The sequence below is a fragment of the Barbus barbus genome, assembly GCF_936440315.1.
Source record: "Barbus barbus genome assembly, chromosome: 32".
NCBI classification, from domain to species: domain Eukaryota; kingdom Metazoa; phylum Chordata; class Actinopteri; order Cypriniformes; family Cyprinidae; genus Barbus; species Barbus barbus.
The window spans coordinates 14,668,927-14,688,939 of record NC_136760.1 but is presented as its reverse complement, the minus strand read 5'-3'; the positions used below and the strand labels follow the sequence as shown (position 1 = coordinate 14,688,939).

Genomic DNA, 20,013 nt, shown 5'->3' with positions numbered 1-20,013 from the left:
GTCAGTTGAACCGCTCAGTCATGTGACTGAAGTTCAGGGTGCTTACACTCATCAGTCGTGTCTCAGGCCAAGTCCGAGGACTGGTTTGTCACGATGCATCTAAGGACGCATATTTCACGTCTCCATCCTTCCCTCTCACGGGAAGTCCCTGAGGTTTGCTTTTGGGGGCAAAGCTTACCAATATCGGGTTCTTCCCGTTGGCCTTGTACTCTTACCCCGCACTTTTAAATCAACGATTGGTTGATTCTAGCTCGATCAGAGCAGGTGGCGATTCGGCATCGAGATGTCGTTCTCACGCACATGAAGGGGTTGAGACTGAACGCCAAGAAAGTATGCTTTCTCCAGTATAGAGAACCACTTATCTTTGCGTGGTGTGGGATTCGACCACGATGCAGGCACGTATGTCTCCTGCTCGGATCGAGTCGATCCTCACCTCAGTCAAGAGAGTGAAAGAGGGCCAGTCACTCACTGTCAAGCAGTTTCAGAAACTGCTGGGGCTCATGGCAGCTTCGTCCAACGTGATAACTTTTGGCCTGCTGTACATGAGACCCCTACAGTGGTGGCTCAAGACCAAGGGGTTCTCCCCGAGGGGAAACCCGCTTCACATGATCAAGGTCACGCGGCGATGCCTATGTGCCTTAGACATGTGGAGCCAAGCTTGGTTCTTGTTTCAGGGCCCGGTACTGGGAACTTCTTGTCGCCGCATAATGCTAGCGACAGAAGCATCCCTCACCGGTTGGGGAGCAGTCATGAGTGGCCACCCTGCCTGTGGTCTGTGGAGCGGTCGCCATCTAATGTGGCATATCAATTGTTTGGAAATGTTGGCTGTGTTTCGTGCACTCAAGCACTTTCTCCCAGACCTAAGACATCACCATGTGTTGGTGCACAAGAGATAAAAAAAAGCCGACAGCACAGCGGTGGTCTCTTACATCAACCACCAGGGAGGTCTGCGTTCGCGCACCTTGTACAAGCTGGCGCACCAGGTCCTTGTGTGGTCCCAGGGAAAACTTCGCTCGCTCAGAGCCATTTTCATCCCTGGGTATCTCAATGTGGGAGCAGACATCCTGTCGAGGCAGGGGCCGAGGCCCGGGGAATGGATGCTTCACCCGTGGTGGTGAAGCAGATGTGGAAAGTTTTTGGCTTTGCGACTCAAGAGTCAGCGCTTGCCCCTCTAGTTCCTCCAGCTCCTTTGGACTGGACGCTATGGTACAGACTTGGCCGAGGCTTCATCTGTACGTTTTCCCCGATCGCTCTGCTCCCGGGAGTTCTGGCGAGAGTGCGCCAGGACGAGGTCAGCCTACTTTTGGTAGCACCGTTCTGGCTGGGCCGAGTATGGTTCTCGGACCCGATTTCTCTCCTCGATGGCTCTCCGTGGGAGATTCCCGTCAGGAGAGATCTCCTCTCACAGGCGGGGGCACTATCCTATCACCCCCGCCCGGAGTTGTGGAAGCTGTGGCTGTGGCCTCTGAGGGGGCGCAGCTCATAGCTTCCGGTCTCTCAACTGAGGTTGCTGAGACCATCCTCCAATCCAGAGCTCCCTCTACGAGGAAACTATATGCCCTGAAGTGAAAATATTTCACTTCTTGGTGCAGAGACCACCACTTTGACCCAGTTAACTGCCCGTTTGGTACAGTGCTGGAGGTCCTGCAGGCCCGTTTCTCCACAGGGGTAACTCACTCCACCCTGAAGGTTTACGTGACGGCTTTATCGGCCTACCACACCCTTCTCGGTGGCCTTACAGTGGGTCAACACCCACTGGTTACATGTTTCCTCCACGGTGTGCTGAGGCTGAGGCCTCCTGTACGACGTGTCCCTACGGGGACCTGGCTGTGGTTTTAGAAGCTCTCTGTAACCTCCATTCGAGCCTATTGAAGAGATTTTTGATCGCATTCTCACTTTGAGACTTCCTTCCTTTTGGTGATATCTTCTCTTAAGAGAGTGGGGATTTGCAGGCCCTTCATGGCCCCTTCTTTCACGTCTTTGCCCCTGGTCTGGCCAAAGCGTTTTCTACCCTCGAGCGGGTTATTTCCTAGGTCCCCTCTTCTATACCACGGCCTGTCGTGCTGCAGGCCTTCAGTCCTCCTCCCTTTGGGGAGCCCGACCACAAGCTTAATTGTATGTGCCAAGCGGGGTCTGCCTGCTTCTAAGCAGACCCTTAGTCGGTGGATTGTGGATACTATTTCTCTGCTTATGAATCCTCAGGAGTATGGCGGCCTCCATGGCCCTTCTGGCAGGGGTTTCGATGCAGGATATCTGCAATGCTACGGGTTGGTCCACGCCCTTCACCTTTGTTCAGTTCTATGACCTTGATCTTAGGGCCACTCCGGGCTCTTCTGTTCTTTCGCCCTCGCTGTGCTCCTAGTGATACACACAGGGCAGGTACTTGGAAGTCTGGTGGCGTGGGCATCTCGTTCCCCTAGCGCTTTCGACGCAGCTCGTGTTCCTGGAAGGGAACATCTCGGGTTACGTATGTAACCCTGGTTCCCTGAAGGGAACGAGACGCTGCGTCTCGAGGCCATACTTCCTGTATCCCTGCGAACGCTGAGGAAGTTCCCCTAGCGCTTTCGACGCAGCGTCTCATTCCCTTCAGGGAACGTCTCGGTTACGTACGTAACCCTCGTTCCCTGATGGAGGGAACGGAGACGTTATGTCGTGACGACATTAGGGGATTTACTTGGAAGCCCCGACTGCCTTTGATAAGAGAAAACGCCAATGAATTTTGGCTAGTGGATTTTGCATACCTGAGCCACTCCCCGTGCATCAGGTTTTCCGCTGAGGAGCCGAGAACGTGTCCCTGGCAGCCAGCGATGGTTCAAGATTGTGGCATGGGGACATAACGTCTCCGTTCCCTCCATAAGGGAACGAGGGTTACGTACGTAACCGAGACGTTCCCTATCTGTCGGTCACTACGAGTTATGTCGTGACGACATTAGGGGTCTATGGAAAGCGCCACAACCTGAACCCCGTCACGACCTTGTGGCATGCAGATGTTGACAAGCTAGCGCGTGACAGACAAATGCGATGCGAAAGTCGCAACCTTCCCGTCGCCCCAGCGCAAATTCGCTAACCTTGGCGCCCGCAGGGACCACTGGGTACATTGCTGCTGGAGATAGCCAAGCCGCTGTTCCTTTCCCCAGAAATCGGAAGGGATTTCGACCTTCTATGAAAGACTGCTTCAAGTCTTTCCTGTTTGTTGTTACAGCCCGGCAGTAACGACGGGGAAGCGAGCCTTCCGGAGAAGGGCGCTACGGAGGCCACACCCTGCCCGAAGGGAGGTAACGTGTGGAGACACTGGTATGGACTGGCCCAAGCCTGGGGCAGTGCTACATACGCCTGGACCCTGGGGCAGATCCTACCTAGGAGAAGGGAGGAGGGTTGCCAGCAGGGTCTGACAGAGCTCTGTCAAAGGGAAGACACGGGTTTACCGTGAGGGAAACCGTACTGTGGATGAATACACATGTGGGATCACCCGAAGGGAATCAGGCCACACGGGCACCTAGCCGAGTACAGGGGCTGACCGGAGACCCGGGCAAGCTAACACCGGTACTGGGCCTGGCGTCAGACTGCTCCGCCCAGCCTGACTGCCGGGGGTGCTGGAGGAACTCCGCCAGGGTTCGCCGTCCGGGGAACTAACTGGAGGAGAGAATAGGCGCTCATATCCCCGGGTAAGGGGGAATGGCGCAGCAAGCGTGACACCGGCCAACTCTTCCCGCCACTTACCTGTTACCCAACACACGGGAAGAGACTGGCTCAACGCGGAGACTGTAAAATCTCGCGAAGGTGTTCGGTGTCGACCAGCCCGCAGCTCTACAGATGTCAGCGCATAGGAGGAGGCAACACTCCGTGTGGAGTGAGCCCTCACCCCGAGGGGGCACGGCTCGCCTTGGGATTGGTACGCCAAGGCGATGGCATCCACTATCCAGTGGGCCAACCTCTGCTTGGAGACAGCCTTCCCTTTCTGCTGACCTCCGTGGCAGACAAAGAGCTGCTCAGAGCTTCTGAAGCTCCGGGTGCGGTCCACGTATATGCGCAGCGCTCTTACGGGACACAGCAACGCCAAGGCTGGGTCTGCCTCCTCCGAGGGCAGTGCTTGCAGGTTCACCACCTGATCGCGGAAGGGCGTGGTGGGAACCTTAGGCACGTATCCAGGCCGGGGTCTCAGGACAACGTGAGAGTAGGCCGGCCCAAACACAAGGCACTCTTCGCTTACCGAAAATGCTTGGAGGTCCCCGACCCTCTTGATGGAAGTGAGCGCGGTCAGGAGCGCTGTCTTAGCCGACAGGAATTTCAGCTCGACTGAGTCCAGCGGCTCAAAGGGACCCCTCTGAAGTCCAGCCAGGACAATAGAGAGATCCCAGGAGGGCATCAGGGGTGGCCTAGGAGGATTTAACCTTCTGGCACCCCTCAGGAACCTCACGATGAGATCGTGCTTCCCCAGGGACCGGCCGTCCACTGCATCGTGATGGGCCGCAATAGCAGCCACGTACACTTTTAAGGTGGAGGGCGACAGCCTGCGCTCCAACCTCTCTTGCAGGAAAGAAAGCACCACTCCAATCGTGCATCTTCGGGGGTCCTCCCGACGAGAAGAACACCAGTCCGCGAACAGACTCCACTTCAGTGCATAGGCTTGCCTAGTTGAAGGGGCCCTAGCCTGAGTGATGGTGTCCACCACAGCCTGTGGCAGGCCACTCAAGTCTGCCGCGTCCCATCCAGGAGCCACACATGGAGGTTCCACAGATCTGGACGCGGGTGCCATATGGTGCCGAGCCCCTGAGAAAGAAGGTCCTTCCTCAGAGGGATGCGCCAGGGAGGGGCTGTCGCGAGGAGGGTGAGTTCCGGAAACCAGGTCCGGGTGGGCCAATATGGCGCAACCAACAAGACCTGCTCCTCGTCCTCCCTGACCTTGCACAGTGTCTGTGCGATCAGGCTCACTGGGGGAAACGCATACTTGCGCAGAGCCCGAGGCCAGCTGTGTGCCAGTGCGTCCGTGCCGAGGGGGGCCTCGGCCAGGGAGAAATACAGCTGGCAGTGGGAGGACTCGCGGGAAGCAAACAGGTCTACCTGAGCTTCCCCGAATCGACTCCAAATCAGCCAGATCGTCTCGGGATGGAGTCGCCATTCTCCGGGGAACGTGAGCTGTCGTGAGAGCGCGTCGGCTGCACGATTGAGCTCCCCCGGAGTGTGGACGGCGCGCAGCGATTTGAGCTGTGACTGACTCCAGAGGAGGAGATGGCGGGCGAGCTGTGACATGCGGCGTGATCGTAGACCTCCCTGCTGGTTGATGTACGAAACAGCCGCAGTGTTGTCCGTGCGGACCAACACGTGCTGGCCTAGGAGCAGTGGCCGGAACTGCTTTAAGGCCAGATGCACTGCCAACAGCTCTAGGCAGTTGATGTGCCAAAGCAGTCGAGGCCCCGTACAGAGCCCCGAGGCTGCCTGCCCGTTGCATGTAGCGCCCCAGCCCATGCTGGAGGCATCTGTTGTGACAACAACATGCCGGGACACTTGTCCTAAGGGCACCCCGGCCTGTAGGAAGGCAAGGTCCGACCAGGGGCTGAAAGAACGGCGACACGATTCCCTGTGACCACACAACTGTTCTCGCGACCGGGCCAGGATGAGCCAATCGTCGAGATAGTTGAGGATCCTGACGCCCACTTTCCGTAACGGGGCAAGGGCGCCCTCCACCACCTTCGTGACGGCACGGGGAGACAGGGAGAGCCCGAAGGGGAGGACCCTGTACTGCCATGCCCGCCCCTCGAACGCAAACCGTAGGAACGGCCTGTGTCGAGGGAGAATCGAGACATGAAAGTAAGCGTCCTTCAGGTCGATCGCTGCAAACCAATCCGCGGACTGAACGCATTTGACGATGCGCTTCTGTGTCAACATCTTGAACAGGAGCTTGTGTAGGGCCCGATTCAAGACTCGCAGGTCCAGGATTGGCCGGAGGCCACTGCCTTTCTTGGGCACGATGAAGTAGGGGCTGTAAAACCCCTGCCTCATCTCGGCTGGAGGGACCGGCTCGATTGCACCCTTTGCCAGAAGGACAGCAATCTCCTCGCGCAGGACAGGTGCATCTCGGACTGCCACCGAAGTCTCGAGGATGCCACTGAACCTGGGAGGCCGCCTGGCGAACTGAATCGCATAGCCGAGTCGAACTGTGCGAATGAACCAGCGAGACGGGCTGGGTAGCGCAAGCCACGCCCCCAGATACCGTGAAAGTGGCACCAAAGGCACAATCGACGTGCCCGCAGTGGTGCAGCGAGGGGGAGTAAAGTTGGATGGAACAGAAGGCGTTGCGTTCTGACTCATCCCCACAAAACTCCCTAAGTCCCCGGGGGGGACTGGCTAGAGGTGCGCGGGGAGGCATCGCGTCCCCAGACCGCACTCTCTTGGCCACTGGCAATATGGGTCTCGGGTGAGAGTGAGGAGGCAGTGCGTCGCACACTGTCAGCCCGCAGACCTGGGAACCTGGAGGAAAGGGAAATTGCTCTTTCTTTGACAATGTGGGTACCACTGGCCCTTGAGCCAGTGGCGGAACAGAAACAAAAGAAAACACAAGATTCTCCACCCGGCCCTCCTCCGGGGGAAGGAGCGACGCTAGCCTCGTCGTCTCCTGGGAAAGAGCAAATTCCTCCATCTCCGGGTTGTGCGCGTCAGGGCCGCTTTGTCGTCTTCCTGGAGGACTTGGCGGCCGGCTGAGGCGCAGGGGGCGCCGCACTCCTGCGAGAGGCTCGACGCACCGGCCTAGGTGACGACTCAGCACGGGGCGGAGCAGCTCTGGAGGACGCAGGAGGGCGCCCACGGCGACCAGCAGACTGGGGCCTGGCCCTTGGGCCAGCGGTGGCAGCTGGAGCATCCCGCCGTTTAGGGAGGATGTGCTGAATTGCCTCCGTCTGCTTTTGTACTGCCGAGAATTGCTGGGCAAAACCCTCGACAGTGTCGCCAAATAGCCCCGTCTGGGAGATGGAGGCGTCGAGAAAGCGTACTTTGTCGACGTCCTTCATCTCGGCCAGATTGAGCCAGAGATGGCGCTCTTGGACCACTAACGTGGACATCGCCTTCCCGAGGGACCGCGCCGTGACTTTCGTCGCCCGGAGAGCGAAGTCAGTCACCGTGCGCAGCTCCTGCATCAACCCCGGGTCGGGACTACCCTCGTGCATTTGTTTCAGTGCCTTGGCCTGGTGAACTTGCAGGATGGCCATGGCATGCAGGGCAGAGGCGGCCTGGCCCGCAGCGCTGTAAGCCTTGGCGGCAAGTGCGGCCGTCAGCTTACAGGCTTTGGACGGGAGACGCGGACGATTCCTCCAGGTGGCGGCGTTTTGTGGGCACAGGTGCACCGCAACCGCTCTCTCCACCTGGGGAATATCCCCATACCCCCTGGCCGCCCCACCATCAAGGGTAGTGAGGACGGAGGAGGGAGACGAGCGGCTTCTGGCCGAGAAAGGGGCCGTCCACGACTTCGTCAGCTCCTCATGCACCTCCGGGAAGAAAGGCACCGGGCAAAGTGCGGCCGCTGGTCGCGTTTTGCGCCGATGAACCAATCATCCAGCCGCGAAGGCTCGGGACTGGGCGGTCTGTTGACCTCCAGCCCGATACTCACGGCTGCCCGATACTCACGCTGTTTTAAAACGAAAACGCAGTGTAAACGGGGCCTAAAAATTAAATGTTCTTCACACTAAGAAAATAATGGTTCTTTTCTGAACTGTTCACTGAAAAGTTCTTCAGGGAACTCAAAATGGTTCTTCTATGGCATCACTGTATAAACCTTTATTAACCATTTTTAGTGTGAAGAACACATTTTAATAACCTAAAGAACCTTTTCTGCAATGGAAAGTTTCCATGGATGCTAAAGGTGCTTCATGAAACCAAAGATTGAAACACAGAACCTTTTTCTGTAAGAGTGTAGAGTACTGCCTACTATTCTTTAAGAAGTAGTTAGTAAACATTACTCTATATATACTGTAAACTGTAGCAAATCTCAACTAATCTGCTAAATGCAACTTTAAGGCCTGAAGATATTAAGATATTATAAAGATTAGCATCATAATTTTCTGTAAAGATGCTTTGGGATGATGTGTATTGGGAAAAGCACTATACAAATAAAACTAACTTCAATTGACAATTTTAAACAGTAATATGTAACATTGATGCCACATGGCCTCATTATTTTTGCATGCACGTGGCGTCCAATTATCATTTCCAAAATTAAATTTTAAATTTTTAAATTTTGCCCTTTTAATTTAGTCTAAAACTGTCTTACCTTCTAGCAGTCGGATCAAATAATGAGTGATATGGGATGTTTAAAACATGGCTGTAATTACTTCCAGTCGTATGACCACATGGAAAGCAGGTCATCCGGCTGTTCCATGCCCGGGAAAATTCTCATAACATGTGCAGTGTACACAAATACGGCTGATGTGAACACTTTCCTCCGCTCTCCTGTGGAACTAATCGTCATCCTTGTTATCCTTCTTACAGTAAACCTTTGGACTATGTTTCAAGCGGCTCAGAAACTGGGAGGATACGAGGTGGTGAGTAGCACGCTTTTTCCTTTGGCTCTGAAAGATTCCTGAAAAACAAGAGTTTCATTTTTTTTTCCGGCCTGCCGTGTAATTTGTGTTTACTAGACTCTGGCCTGGATGCGGAACTCTCTCAGATCCAAATTTGGCCAGATTGCTCACAGTTGTTATAAAATCTACAAGTGGAAAACACGTGTAACCCTTTTGCGGTGGAGGAAATTGGTTGGGGCCTGTTCACTACCCATGTTTAGGCTCTTAAGGGACCGTTATTGTGCAACAACCGAAGTGCGCAATAAAGGGAATTCACTTGTCAGCTTATCTGACATCTGCTCTGTGAAAGTATGGTGAAAACATTAAAGTCCCTTCTACGCGACCAGCTATTCGATATTTTCGGCGTTCATTAATCAGCTGAAGCTGTTTAGATTAAGAGCAAACAGGAAGCCACTTCTTTGCGCTTGTCATCTGGCGTATCGATACCGCTGCCTGCCTTTCTCAGTCATTTTTATGTCCCCTGGCTGCTCACGTTGTCTTTGCCACAGAAAGCTTGGCTTTAAATGCAGCAGACATATGTAATGAAAATCATTGTGCAGGAGGAGCCATGATGTCATTGGAAACATTTACATTGCTCAAAAAGATCAGATTAAACCCCTCTCCTGAGGTTGAACTGTACTCGACTGTGTTTTGAAACCGCAACTGTACTCCGGGCCCAAAAACCAGCCTCGTACACAATGGCCATGTTAAAACAAACAGCAGGCAAGGACTATTATGACTGAGGGAGTTTAGAGAAGGCAGCGGAGGCCACAGGGGCGATTCTGTTCTCATGGTGTCAAAACTGCAAACGCTTCATTAAACACCGGAGGAGATGGCAGATGCCCTACTCAATGAGTCAACTTACCAAAGGAAAGTAGACCACATGGTCGACGGTAGTTTAATTGAAGCATTTCTACAATCGAAGCGTGATTAGGTCTCCGTGGACATCGGGTCATACTGTATTCCGCAACACTGTGAGAATATCGTACTTATTTATGTTGTGGTGAATACATTGGCCTGGGCGACTAAATCACACATGCATTAATTTCCCAGCACTTGATGCATGTGGTTTTCCACAGAATGCATTTTATTGAGAGAGGCAGCCATTAGCTGCGGGAAACGGCCATTAAAAATCTTTTAACCCTCGTACTGTGAATGCACTAAAGGTCTCTCATGAATATTAATCGCTGTGTATGTGAATTATGTTAATCGAGTGTGTGTTTTCTTTTTTTCTTTTCGGTTAAGAGTCTGCATACATCAGTATTCAATCTTATGACCTTGCGTGGGACATCATGTGCTTGGTGTCATTTAATAAGTATAACGCTTACGGGATCTGTTTAATATGCATCAAGTGACCCTCTTATTTTCATCATTCCACAATAAAGAAAGGCCAACATAAATGTTGAATGCATGAATAGTGGAATGCAAATATCAGTGTTCATTTCATTTCTGCTTCATGCACACATCCATTACATGAACGTCCTTGTCACTCATAATAAACTTCCACTGCTCGTTTCAGATCACAGCGCGCCGACAGTGGAAAAATGTATATGATGAACTGGGCGGCAACCCGGGAAGCACCAGCGCCGCCACGTGCACACGAAGACACTACGAGAGGTTGGTCTTCTCGTTTCCTCATTAGCCAGTGCATGATTTCACTAAGTTGTACTGTTTCTTTCGCCAAACCTTCAGCTGTTTATTTATATTTTGTGCTATAACTAGAAATAAAGAGGAACAGATCATCAGTTCTCATTAGCTCTGTATTTGTTTGAATTTCTCCATTAAAATTTGAAAGCTAAGACTTTGTTTCAAATCAAAAGTAACAATGTAAAAAGCTTATGATGATTATTGGAAGTCAGTCATGCTACAAGTAATGTTTAAAGTTTTGTACACACAGACTAAAAGACCTTGGTTCATCAAAATGAAGATCAATTAAAAAACGGAAATTGATATTGCCAACAGGACATGTCCCAAGCAAGTAAAGAAAAAAAAAAATATATATATATTGAAAATACTGAAACCACAAAATAAATGGCAGATGATTATTTAAATGTCCATCCATCCATCCATCTTCTTCCGCTTATCCGGGACCGGGTCGCCTAATTAATTATGGTAATTATGTTCGATTATTTAAATGTAATATATATATTTATATATATATATATATATATATAAACAATTTATGTTTTAAGTAATGATACATATCTTTACTGGGATTATTATTATTTAAATCAAATTAAAATGAAATTACTTTTATTACTGTAATAAATTAAATGGATAAAATGACTGCGGAGTGTTATATTAAACTTTGTGAAGAACTGTTTGAGATGCTACAAGTAGGGCAGGTTTTGGCATGAGTTTGTGCTTATTCTTAATGGTTTGGAGGCAGGGGGAGACAGTGTTATTGTATTTGCTCTTAAAGCTATTCAATTTGACCTTTAAGGTTTGTGTGACATGTCTCTTTCTTCCGGCTGGCTCATTGAGGGATTTAGTGAGGCCCGGGCAGGTGGAGTTGGCAGGGATTGTGTTCCTGGCAGCGCTCCATCGTTAGACTTAGTGCTGAGTCAATAGCCACCAATAATGTATCTGTTCAATGAACAATAGGCTGCCAAAATCTGATGTTATAACCTTGATCAACCAGACAGGGATGTGCTGATGTGTCCACTTGTGCAGCTGCTACCAAGAGTAATTAATTTAATTAATTTGCCCAGCAAATGAAGCCATTCTGTACATCGTTTGTGAGTGAAAGTCCGTTTCAGCTGCAATGACGCACGGAATTATGCCCCGGCTCGTCTTCGGTTTCATGCCTCGGGACGAGCTACCTTTTGTTCGGCTACAAGCTCTGCTCTTTGCAGCCCAACTCAAGTGGTTTTTCATGAGAGCTCTTTTGCAGGGCCACTGCCAAGTGCAGCCCCGGTCACAGATGGAAATGAAGATGTCTGAGTTTTTTTATGAGTGACCTCACTTCTGCAAAACAAGCCGAACATGCCTTGATCTTGTGTGTGTGTGTGTGTGTGTTTCTTCTTTTTCTCCCTTCCTACTCGGAGTAAATCCAAGTTCTTAAAAGATTTCTGTTAAGTACTTCCCCACCCTTTGAAGGGCAGCCAACTGAACTGACTTTGTGTGGAATTACTCATCTTCGAAAGAAGTCTGCATCAGTTGAAGAAAGCCTGCAAAGTCATGAATGGGGCATGAAGAATGAGGAAGTTGTGGCCTAATGGTTAGAGAGTCGGACTTGTAATCCAATGGTTGCAGGTTCGAGTCTCGGGCCGGCAGGGAATGGAGCTGGGGGGAGTGAATGTCCAGCGCTCTCTCCACCCTCAATACCACGACTGAGGTGCCCTTGCAAGGTACTGAACCCACGACTGCTCCCCGGGCACCGCAGCATAAATGGCTGGGTGTGTGTTCATGGTGTGTGTGTTCACTGCTGTGTGTGTGCACTTTGGATGGGTTAAATTCTGAGTATGGGTTCACGAATTCTGAGTATGGGTCACCATACTTGGCCGTATGTCATATATTGAAAGTGAATAGGGTTTAGAGGTGCCATACTCTAGAAAATCACAATAGAAGTGTTATAAAATCATGTGATAGCTTGAATGATGACTACAAAACAAAAAAATTGAAATCTATGAAAAATTGCCTTTGATGTTAATGAAACTTAAAATTTCATGCCTATTATAGGTTTTATTAATATTTTGGAGAAACACTTCAGTTAAAATACCGTCGACCATGTGCTCTACTTTCCTTTGGTAATTAGATTTTATTTTTATATTTTCAGTTTTCATTTTTTAGTTACATTTTTTTGTCATTTTTTTAAATATTAGATTTAATTTGTTTTATTTCAAGTTTCAATTGTTTATTTAGTTTTTCATCTTAAACTTATTTTAGTTAGTTGCCATTTTTGTTGAAAGTTTTTCATGTTCTGTTTATTCTATTTTATTTCAGCTTTATTTCAATCAACAAAAACGTCTCAGGTTACGTATGTAACCATGGTTCCCTGAAGGGAACGAGACGCTGCGTCGAAACGCATATGGGAACGCCTTCAGCGTGACCAGGCTCTGAATATGATGTGTAATCAGTCAAACAAGGGCGAGGCGTCACGGGCGGGGTGACGTCACGACCAGGAAGCATATAAGCACGTGCGGCGGAGCCGGCTTCAGCTTCAAGTCATGAAGCAAGCGCTGGCAGGGATGCCGGAAGTGTGGCTACGCGACGCAGCGTCTCGTTCCCTTCAGGGAACCATGGTTACATACGTAACCTGAGACATTCCCTTCCAGGAACTTCGAGCTGCGTCGAAACGCATATGGGAATGAGATACCAACGCCGCCAGACTGACAAGTCCCTGCCTGGTGTCAGGACGAAAGGACAGAGGAGCCGGGAGTGGCTCGGATGTCGAGGTCATAGAACCTAACGAAAGTCAGGGGCGTGGACCACCCAGCTGCGTTGCAGATGTCCTGCATGGAACACCTGCCCAGAAGGCCTTGGAGGCCGCCACACCTCGGGTTGAGTGCGCTCTGACTCCCACCGGCGGGGGGAGCTCAGAGGCCTCGTATGCCAAAGCCATGGCACCCACAATCCACCTACTAAGAGAGGGCTTCGTAGCAGGAAGACCCCTCCTAGGCGGACCATAGCACACAGGCAGCTGGTCCGACTTTCTCCACAGGGAGGACCTGTGGATGTATGCGTCCAGTGCTCGCACTGGACACATACGGTTGTGCTTCTCCTGGTCTGGCTCCCCGAAGGGAGGAGGACAGAAGGCCTGCAGTACGACCGGCTGTGGAACGACCGATGGGACCTTCGGAACATACCCCACGCGGGGGTAGAGGAATACTTTCGCGGAACCGGGCGCAAAGTGAATAGAGGCCGTAGTCAGGGCCTGAAGGTCACTCACCCTCCTCAGAGAGGTGATAGCCAATAAGAAAACGGTCTTGAGAGTGAGGAGTCTCTCAGTTATCTCCTGAATGGGCTTGAAAGGTGCAATGCACAGAGCCTCTAGAACCACAGCCAGGTCCCACGTAGGGACGCGAGATCGTACCGGAGGCCTCAGCCTCAGCGCACCACGGAGGAAACGTGTAACTACGGGGTGTCTACCCACTGACTGGCCACCAATAAGGGCATGGTATGACGAAATAGCTGCCACGTAGACCTTAACAGTGGAATGGGTTACCCCTGCAGAGAAACGGGCCTGCAGGAACTCCAGTACTGCATACTGCACCAACGGGGCAGTTGACTGGGTCGAGCATGGCGGTCCCCGCACCCAGAAGTGAAGAGCCTCCACTTCAAGGCGTACCGTTTCCTCGTTGAGGGAGCTCTGGATTGGAGGATGGTCTCGACAACCTCGGTTGACAGACCGGAAGCTATGAGTTGTGCCCCCTCAGGGGCCACACCCACAGCTTCCATAACTCCGGGTGAGGGTGCACCTCGGTGCCCCCGGCCTGTGAGAGGAGGTCCCTCCTGACCGGCACTTCCCACGGAGTGCCGTCGAGGAGAGATATCAGGTCCGAGAACCATACTCGGCCCGGCCAGAACGGCGCTACCAACGGTAGACTGACCTCGTCCCGGCGCACTCTCGCCAGAACTCCCGGGATCAGAGCGATCGGGGGGAAGGCGTACAGACGGAGCTTCGGCCACGTCTGTACCATAGCATCCAGTCCCGGAGGAGCTGGAGGAACCAGAGGGGACATTGCGCTGACTCTCGAGTGGCGAAGAGGTCCACCTGTGCCTGGCCAAAACCTTCCACATCTGCTTCACCCCTCGGGGTGAAGCATCCATACCCCGGGCCTCGGCCCCTGTCTCGACAGGACGCCTGCTCCTAAAGATGCCCAGGAATGTGCACAGCTCTCAGTGATAGGAGCTTGCCCTGGGACCACACAAGGATCTGGTGTGCCAGCTTATACAAGGGGCGCGACCGCAGACCTCCTTGGTGGTTGCTGTAAGAGACCACTGCCGTGCTGTCGGTGCGCACCAGCACGTGGTGATCTCTTAGGTCTGGGAGGAAGTGCTTGAGCGCACGGAACACAGCTAGGATCTCTAGCTGGTTGATATGCCACGTCAGGTGGCGACCACTCCACAGACCGCGGGCAAGGTGGCCACTCATGACCGCACCCCAACCGGTGAGGGAAGCGTCCGTCGCTAGCGAGACGCGGCGATAAGGAGCTCCCAGCACCGGGCCCCGGGACAAGAACCAAGGATTCCTCCACATGTCCAAGGCACGGACAGCGGCGTGACACTTTGACAGCGCGGAGCGAGTCTCCCCTCAGGGAGACCCCCTTGGTCTTGAGCCACCACTGTAGGGGCCTCATGTACAGCAGGCCAGAAGGAATCACGCTGGACGCAGCTGCCATGAGCCCAAGCAGTCTCTGAAACTGCTTGACAGTGAATGGCTGGCCTTCTCACACTCTCTCGACTGCCGTGAGGATCGACTCGATCCGAGCAGTGGTCAAACGAGCCTGCATCGTGGTCGAATCCCACACTACACCTGGATAAGTGGTTCTCTGAGCTGGAGAAAGCACACTTTCCATGGCGTTTAGTCTTAACCCCCCAAATCTTTCATGTGGGCGAGAACGACACCTTGATGCCGAATCGCCGCCCGCTCTAATTGAGCGAGGATCGACCAATTGTCGATATAATTGAGTATGCGGATGCCCTGCAGTCGCAACGGGACCAGTGCCGCATCCACACACTTGGTGAAAGTGCGGGGTGAGAGTGCTAGGCCGAGAGGAAGAACCCGATACTGATACGCTTTGCCCCCGAAAGCGAACCTCAGGAACTCCCTGTGAGAGGGAAGGATGGGTACATGGAAATAGACATCTTTGAGGTCTGTCGTGACAAATCAGTCCTCGGACCTGATTTGAGACACGATCTGCCTGACAGTGAGCATCTTGAACTTCAGCTTTCTGGCTGAGCGGTTCAGAAGACTCAAATCCAGTATGGGCCTCAGCCCCCCATCCTTCTTTGGAACAATGAAGTACAGGCTGTAGCAGCCGGCGTGGACTTCGTGAGGAGGAACCAACTCGATGGCTTCCTTCCTCAGCAAAGTATCGACTTCCTGTTTCAAGACCAGAGCCTGCTCGGTAGTCACACAGACCCTGTTGAACAGCGGAGGTGGCCCATTGAACTGGATGGAATAGCCAGCCTCTACCGTCCGCAGGACCCAAAGAGACACATTCGGCAGTCGCTTGCCAGGCTGCCAAACGATCTACTAAGGGAATCAGTCTCTCGAGACTGACCTCTGGTGTTAGAGAAGCGGCCAGACCGCTGCCTCGCTGCGGCGCACCGGCAGGAGACGCGTAATCTGGCGGCCGAGGCAAGTTTCTCAGGTCCGCTGAAATCACAGGCGGAAGAACCTGAGAGTAATACTCGCTGGGACCTGCTGTGCCCTGGAACTGCAGGGTTGACAGACAAATCCCCGGAGGGCACCGAGGGGAGACGGTCACCATGTGCCGCGGTGTAAGCCGCTCCACCCCAGTAGGGGTCGTCCTCCGTAGTCCTGGGGCTCACCCGTCAGGACCTCTGAACGAACCAGACCCTGCAAGGCAGGACCCAAAGAGACACATTCGGCAGCTTGCTGCCCAATGATCTTCTAAGGGAATCAGTCTCTCGAGACTGACCTCTGGGTTCAGAGAAGCGGCCAGACCGCTGTCTCGATGCGGCGCACCAGAATGAGACGCGCAATCTGGCGGCTGAGGCGAGTTTCTCGGCTCCGCGCTGCCGGGCGTACAAACCTGAGAAATATACTCGCTGGGATCGGCTGTGCCCTGGAATAGCGGCAGGGTCAGCAGACAAGTCCCTGGAGGGCACCGAGGTGAAGTGGTCACCGAGTGCCGCGGTGCAAGCCACTCCACCCCAGTAGGGGTCGCCCTCCGCGGTCCTGGGGCTCGCCCGTCAGGACCTTTTGCGCGAGGAGCTGGTATGCGGAGGAGGCTGCGCCCGAAAAGCAGCCACCTGAGTTTAGAGAGCGCGCATACCCTCTGCCCACCAAAGATGTTGTAAGCAGAGCAGGAGCCTTCAAAGGCGATGCCGTAGAGGGAGACAGATAGCTCGCAAGCGCCTGTTCAACCCGCGGCATCGCCGCATACCCGCGCTCATTCAGTTCCCGCGGGAACGAATGGCCGGGACGAAAAGATTTCACCCGCGATCTCGACACCTCGGTGAGGAGATCGGGGAAAACGGAAGGCTCCTATGTAGAAGTAGCTCCTCACAGTGGGGCGAGAGAGGCGGCGAAACCTCGTCAATGCTCGTCACATCAACCTCCTCGGAGGAAGAGAGACGAAGCGTTGAGCCCTCGTCTCGGGGGAAAGAGATCGCTTCCGAACCGAGAGACGGGGCGCCAGATCAGGCGCGGGAGGAGATGGACATGCCCGTCTGACTCTCGCCAGCCAGATCAGCCTTTTTCTTTTTCTTTTCTCTGCAAGCCCCGCGAGCGCAGCTGCCGCTCTGCCTTTTTTTCTCTCTTTATTTACGGCAGACGCAGGACTGGCTTTATTCATTTTATGCTTGTGCAAACACTGCAGCTTACAACGCTCATAGTTATATCATATTGGGGTGACAGAGGCGGCGAAACCTCGTGATCGCTCGTCACATCAACCTCCTCAGAGGAAGAGAGGCGAAGCATTGAGCCCTCGTCTCGGGGGAAGAGACCGCTTCCACACCGAAAGACGGGGCGCCAGATCTGGCGGATACGGGAGGAGATAAGGACATGCCCGTCTCACACTCGCCAGCCAGATCAGCCTGCGAGCCCCACGAGTGCAGCCGCCGCTCTGCCTCGGCAGCAGCGGGACCGGCACCGCGTGGGGAGCTCGCGAAGGCTCCCTTCTCGAAGAGAGCCCTCTGGGTGCGGAGACCGATTTTGCGTGCTCCGCACCCAGGCAGACCACGCACAAATCGTGTGTGTCCTCGCTCGTGATATAGCGAGGGCAAGGATGCACACACGACTCAAAACGTGGTCTGAAAGCTTCACCCCTGAGCTTGCCCTTGGCTTTGGCATGATACTGAATGCTTTCCACTTAAAACTAGGACAAACAACAGTAAATAAGACTGACACACACAGAGCGCTTCGCTGAATGACAAAAAGCTGAGGCCGGCTCCGCCGCACGTGCTTATATGCTTCCTGGTCGTGACGTCACCCCGCCCGTGACGCCTCGCCCTTGTTTGACTGATTACACATCATATTCAGAGCCTGGTCACGCTGAAGGCGTTCCCATATGCGTTTCAACGCAGCTCGAAGTTCCTGGAAGGGAACTAATATTTTATGTAATATATTTTTAGTTAATGATAATAATAACCCTGAAATGGACTACTTTTTTGACATGATCATTGTCAGTTCATATATTTATTTTATTATATCTATCTATTTATTTATTTTAAGTTTCATTATATGTAAAAGAGCAGCCAGGATATTTTTCCAAAATTCACCTTTTTTTGTTCCACAGAAGAAATAAATTCATACAAGTTTGTAACCACATGAGGGTGTGTAAATCGACAGAATTTTCATTTCTGTGTGTTCTCCAACTGGTGCTAATGATATTTGCTGTATTATCTGATTAGCTTTTGGCTACTACTGTATGTATGTTGTGGGGGGAGAGAAACAAATTAGATTTGTTAGAGATTAAAAAAATTAGGTCATAAAATATGACATCAATAACCTTGAGAGAGACTGTAGCATTCCAGCCCTGCACCCCCCCCCCCCCCCCCCCCCCCCCCATCCTCTGCTTTTTAATTATATAGGTCAGTGGCACTGATCAATCTGGCCCTGGTTATTTATTTAATCCTCCTCTTCCCAGAGACAGATCTTTGTTCCAAAAACGTTCTGCAAGAACAGCATTCCTAAACCTTGTTGAGCAACTTTAGTACTCTTGCTGCAGATGTCCATTTTGTTGCGATGTGAAATTCTACTTTCCCTTTAAAAAACCCTCTACAGACAGTTTCTCACTGCATTTGTCGCTGCAGAACTAACCAATTCAGGATGATTGTGGATTTGCATAATGTTTGAATAATATTTGCAGAGCATGTACAAATATTATCTTGCAATATAAAAAACTACTGATAGGTGCATTCATTGCCTTGGAATGGAATGCCAACTTACTAGTTACTGAATGCCATGCAATAAATACAGCATACTGCTTGAATGCATTATGTAATGACAAATGAAAAGCAGTATCAAGTTGCATATTTAATATATTTGGTATATTTAATATATTAATATTTGCATTATTAGTAGTATGCAATTTATTGAAAATACAAGTTTTGCATACTTATTCCTTTCATGCATACAGAAAATGTGCATATTTTGCAATAGTGAAAATAGCATGTTAGTATGCTATTCCAAACATAGCCGTTGCATTGTGGGATTTCTAGCACAATGCGAGAACCTCAAACTACTTGATTATTGATTTTTGTATCCCCCACTAGAATTAATGTTTGCTCTAAATTCAAACAAGTCACACTTCACAGAATTCATCCTTGAACCTCTAGCCAGTATGACAGATTTTAATGCACGCCCTTTAAGTGGAGTTTAATGATCTGGCTTTTAAGGAAGTCTTTTTCCCAGAGAGCATTGCATCAGCTGTTTTTGTCCCCCTAGAGATCGGAGCTTAATTTGAGACTGCAGCTGTAGTAAACAATAGCAAAATTCATTCATTATCCCTCGAATCATTAGCAAGAGCACCACATAATCCAGCAATATCACTGCTGCGCATTTTCTTGAATGTCAGACTATAAAGATTTGGGTTCTAAGAAATGCCTATCATTGATCCAAGTCGTTTATCTGTATTTACACCATTTGGCTGTATTTACTATTTACCTAGTGGAAAGGAGCTGTGGTGTGACATTGTGGTTGTGAAAGCTGACAAAACCTAATTAAATCCCTGATTGATCTAATTAGTTTGTCATCGCAATTTGCATGTCGATTTACAGGCTCATTTGCCCTACTAAGATTCCATCGTGTTCTTGCTTTAATGAGACAAACGCTGCATTTCCAGCCAGCACATTGTCAGCAAAATATTTCTCAATGAAGATAATGCTCTGAGGTACTTACAAAAATGGATATTAAGAAATGAAACAGTATCACTCTTTCTATTGATTTGATACCAGAGGGCTGTCTGACTAGCTGACGGCTGCTTTTGTACTCTCAGGTGTACACAGTATACGATAATGCAGCTGTGAATCAAAATGACTGTCTTGGCAAGGTATTAATGTACACATATGCTATTCATCTTAAAGGGCTAGTTCACTCAAAAATGAAAATTAGCCCGTGATTGACTTCACCTCAAGGCATTTTAGGTGTATATGACTTTCTTCTTTCAGATGAATCCAATCGAAGTTATATTAAAAATTGTCCTGGTTCTTTCCAAGCTTTTCCAAATCTCGGAGGATTTCGATATGAGCCAAGAGGAGGTTTTATTATGGATGGCTGCACTTTATTTGATGTCTTTTAGACTGTTAATAATAAAACAAACACTTGCCT

General features: G+C 51.1%; 1 protein-coding gene across 1 annotated transcript in view; it reads left to right on the top strand.

The window, feature by feature from the left end:
• LOC306852328 (AT-rich interactive domain-containing protein 5B-like) overlaps positions 1-20,013 on the top strand; it is a 143,180-nt gene that overhangs the window by 102,586 nt on the left and 20,581 nt on the right. The window contains exons 7-8 of the mRNA XM_079389048.1: positions 8,479-8,531; positions 10,069-10,166. Of these exons, the coding sequence (XP_079245174.1) occupies positions 8,479-8,531; positions 10,069-10,166 (151 nt within the window). The remainder of the gene's footprint in view (positions 1-8,478; positions 8,532-10,068; positions 10,167-20,013) is intronic.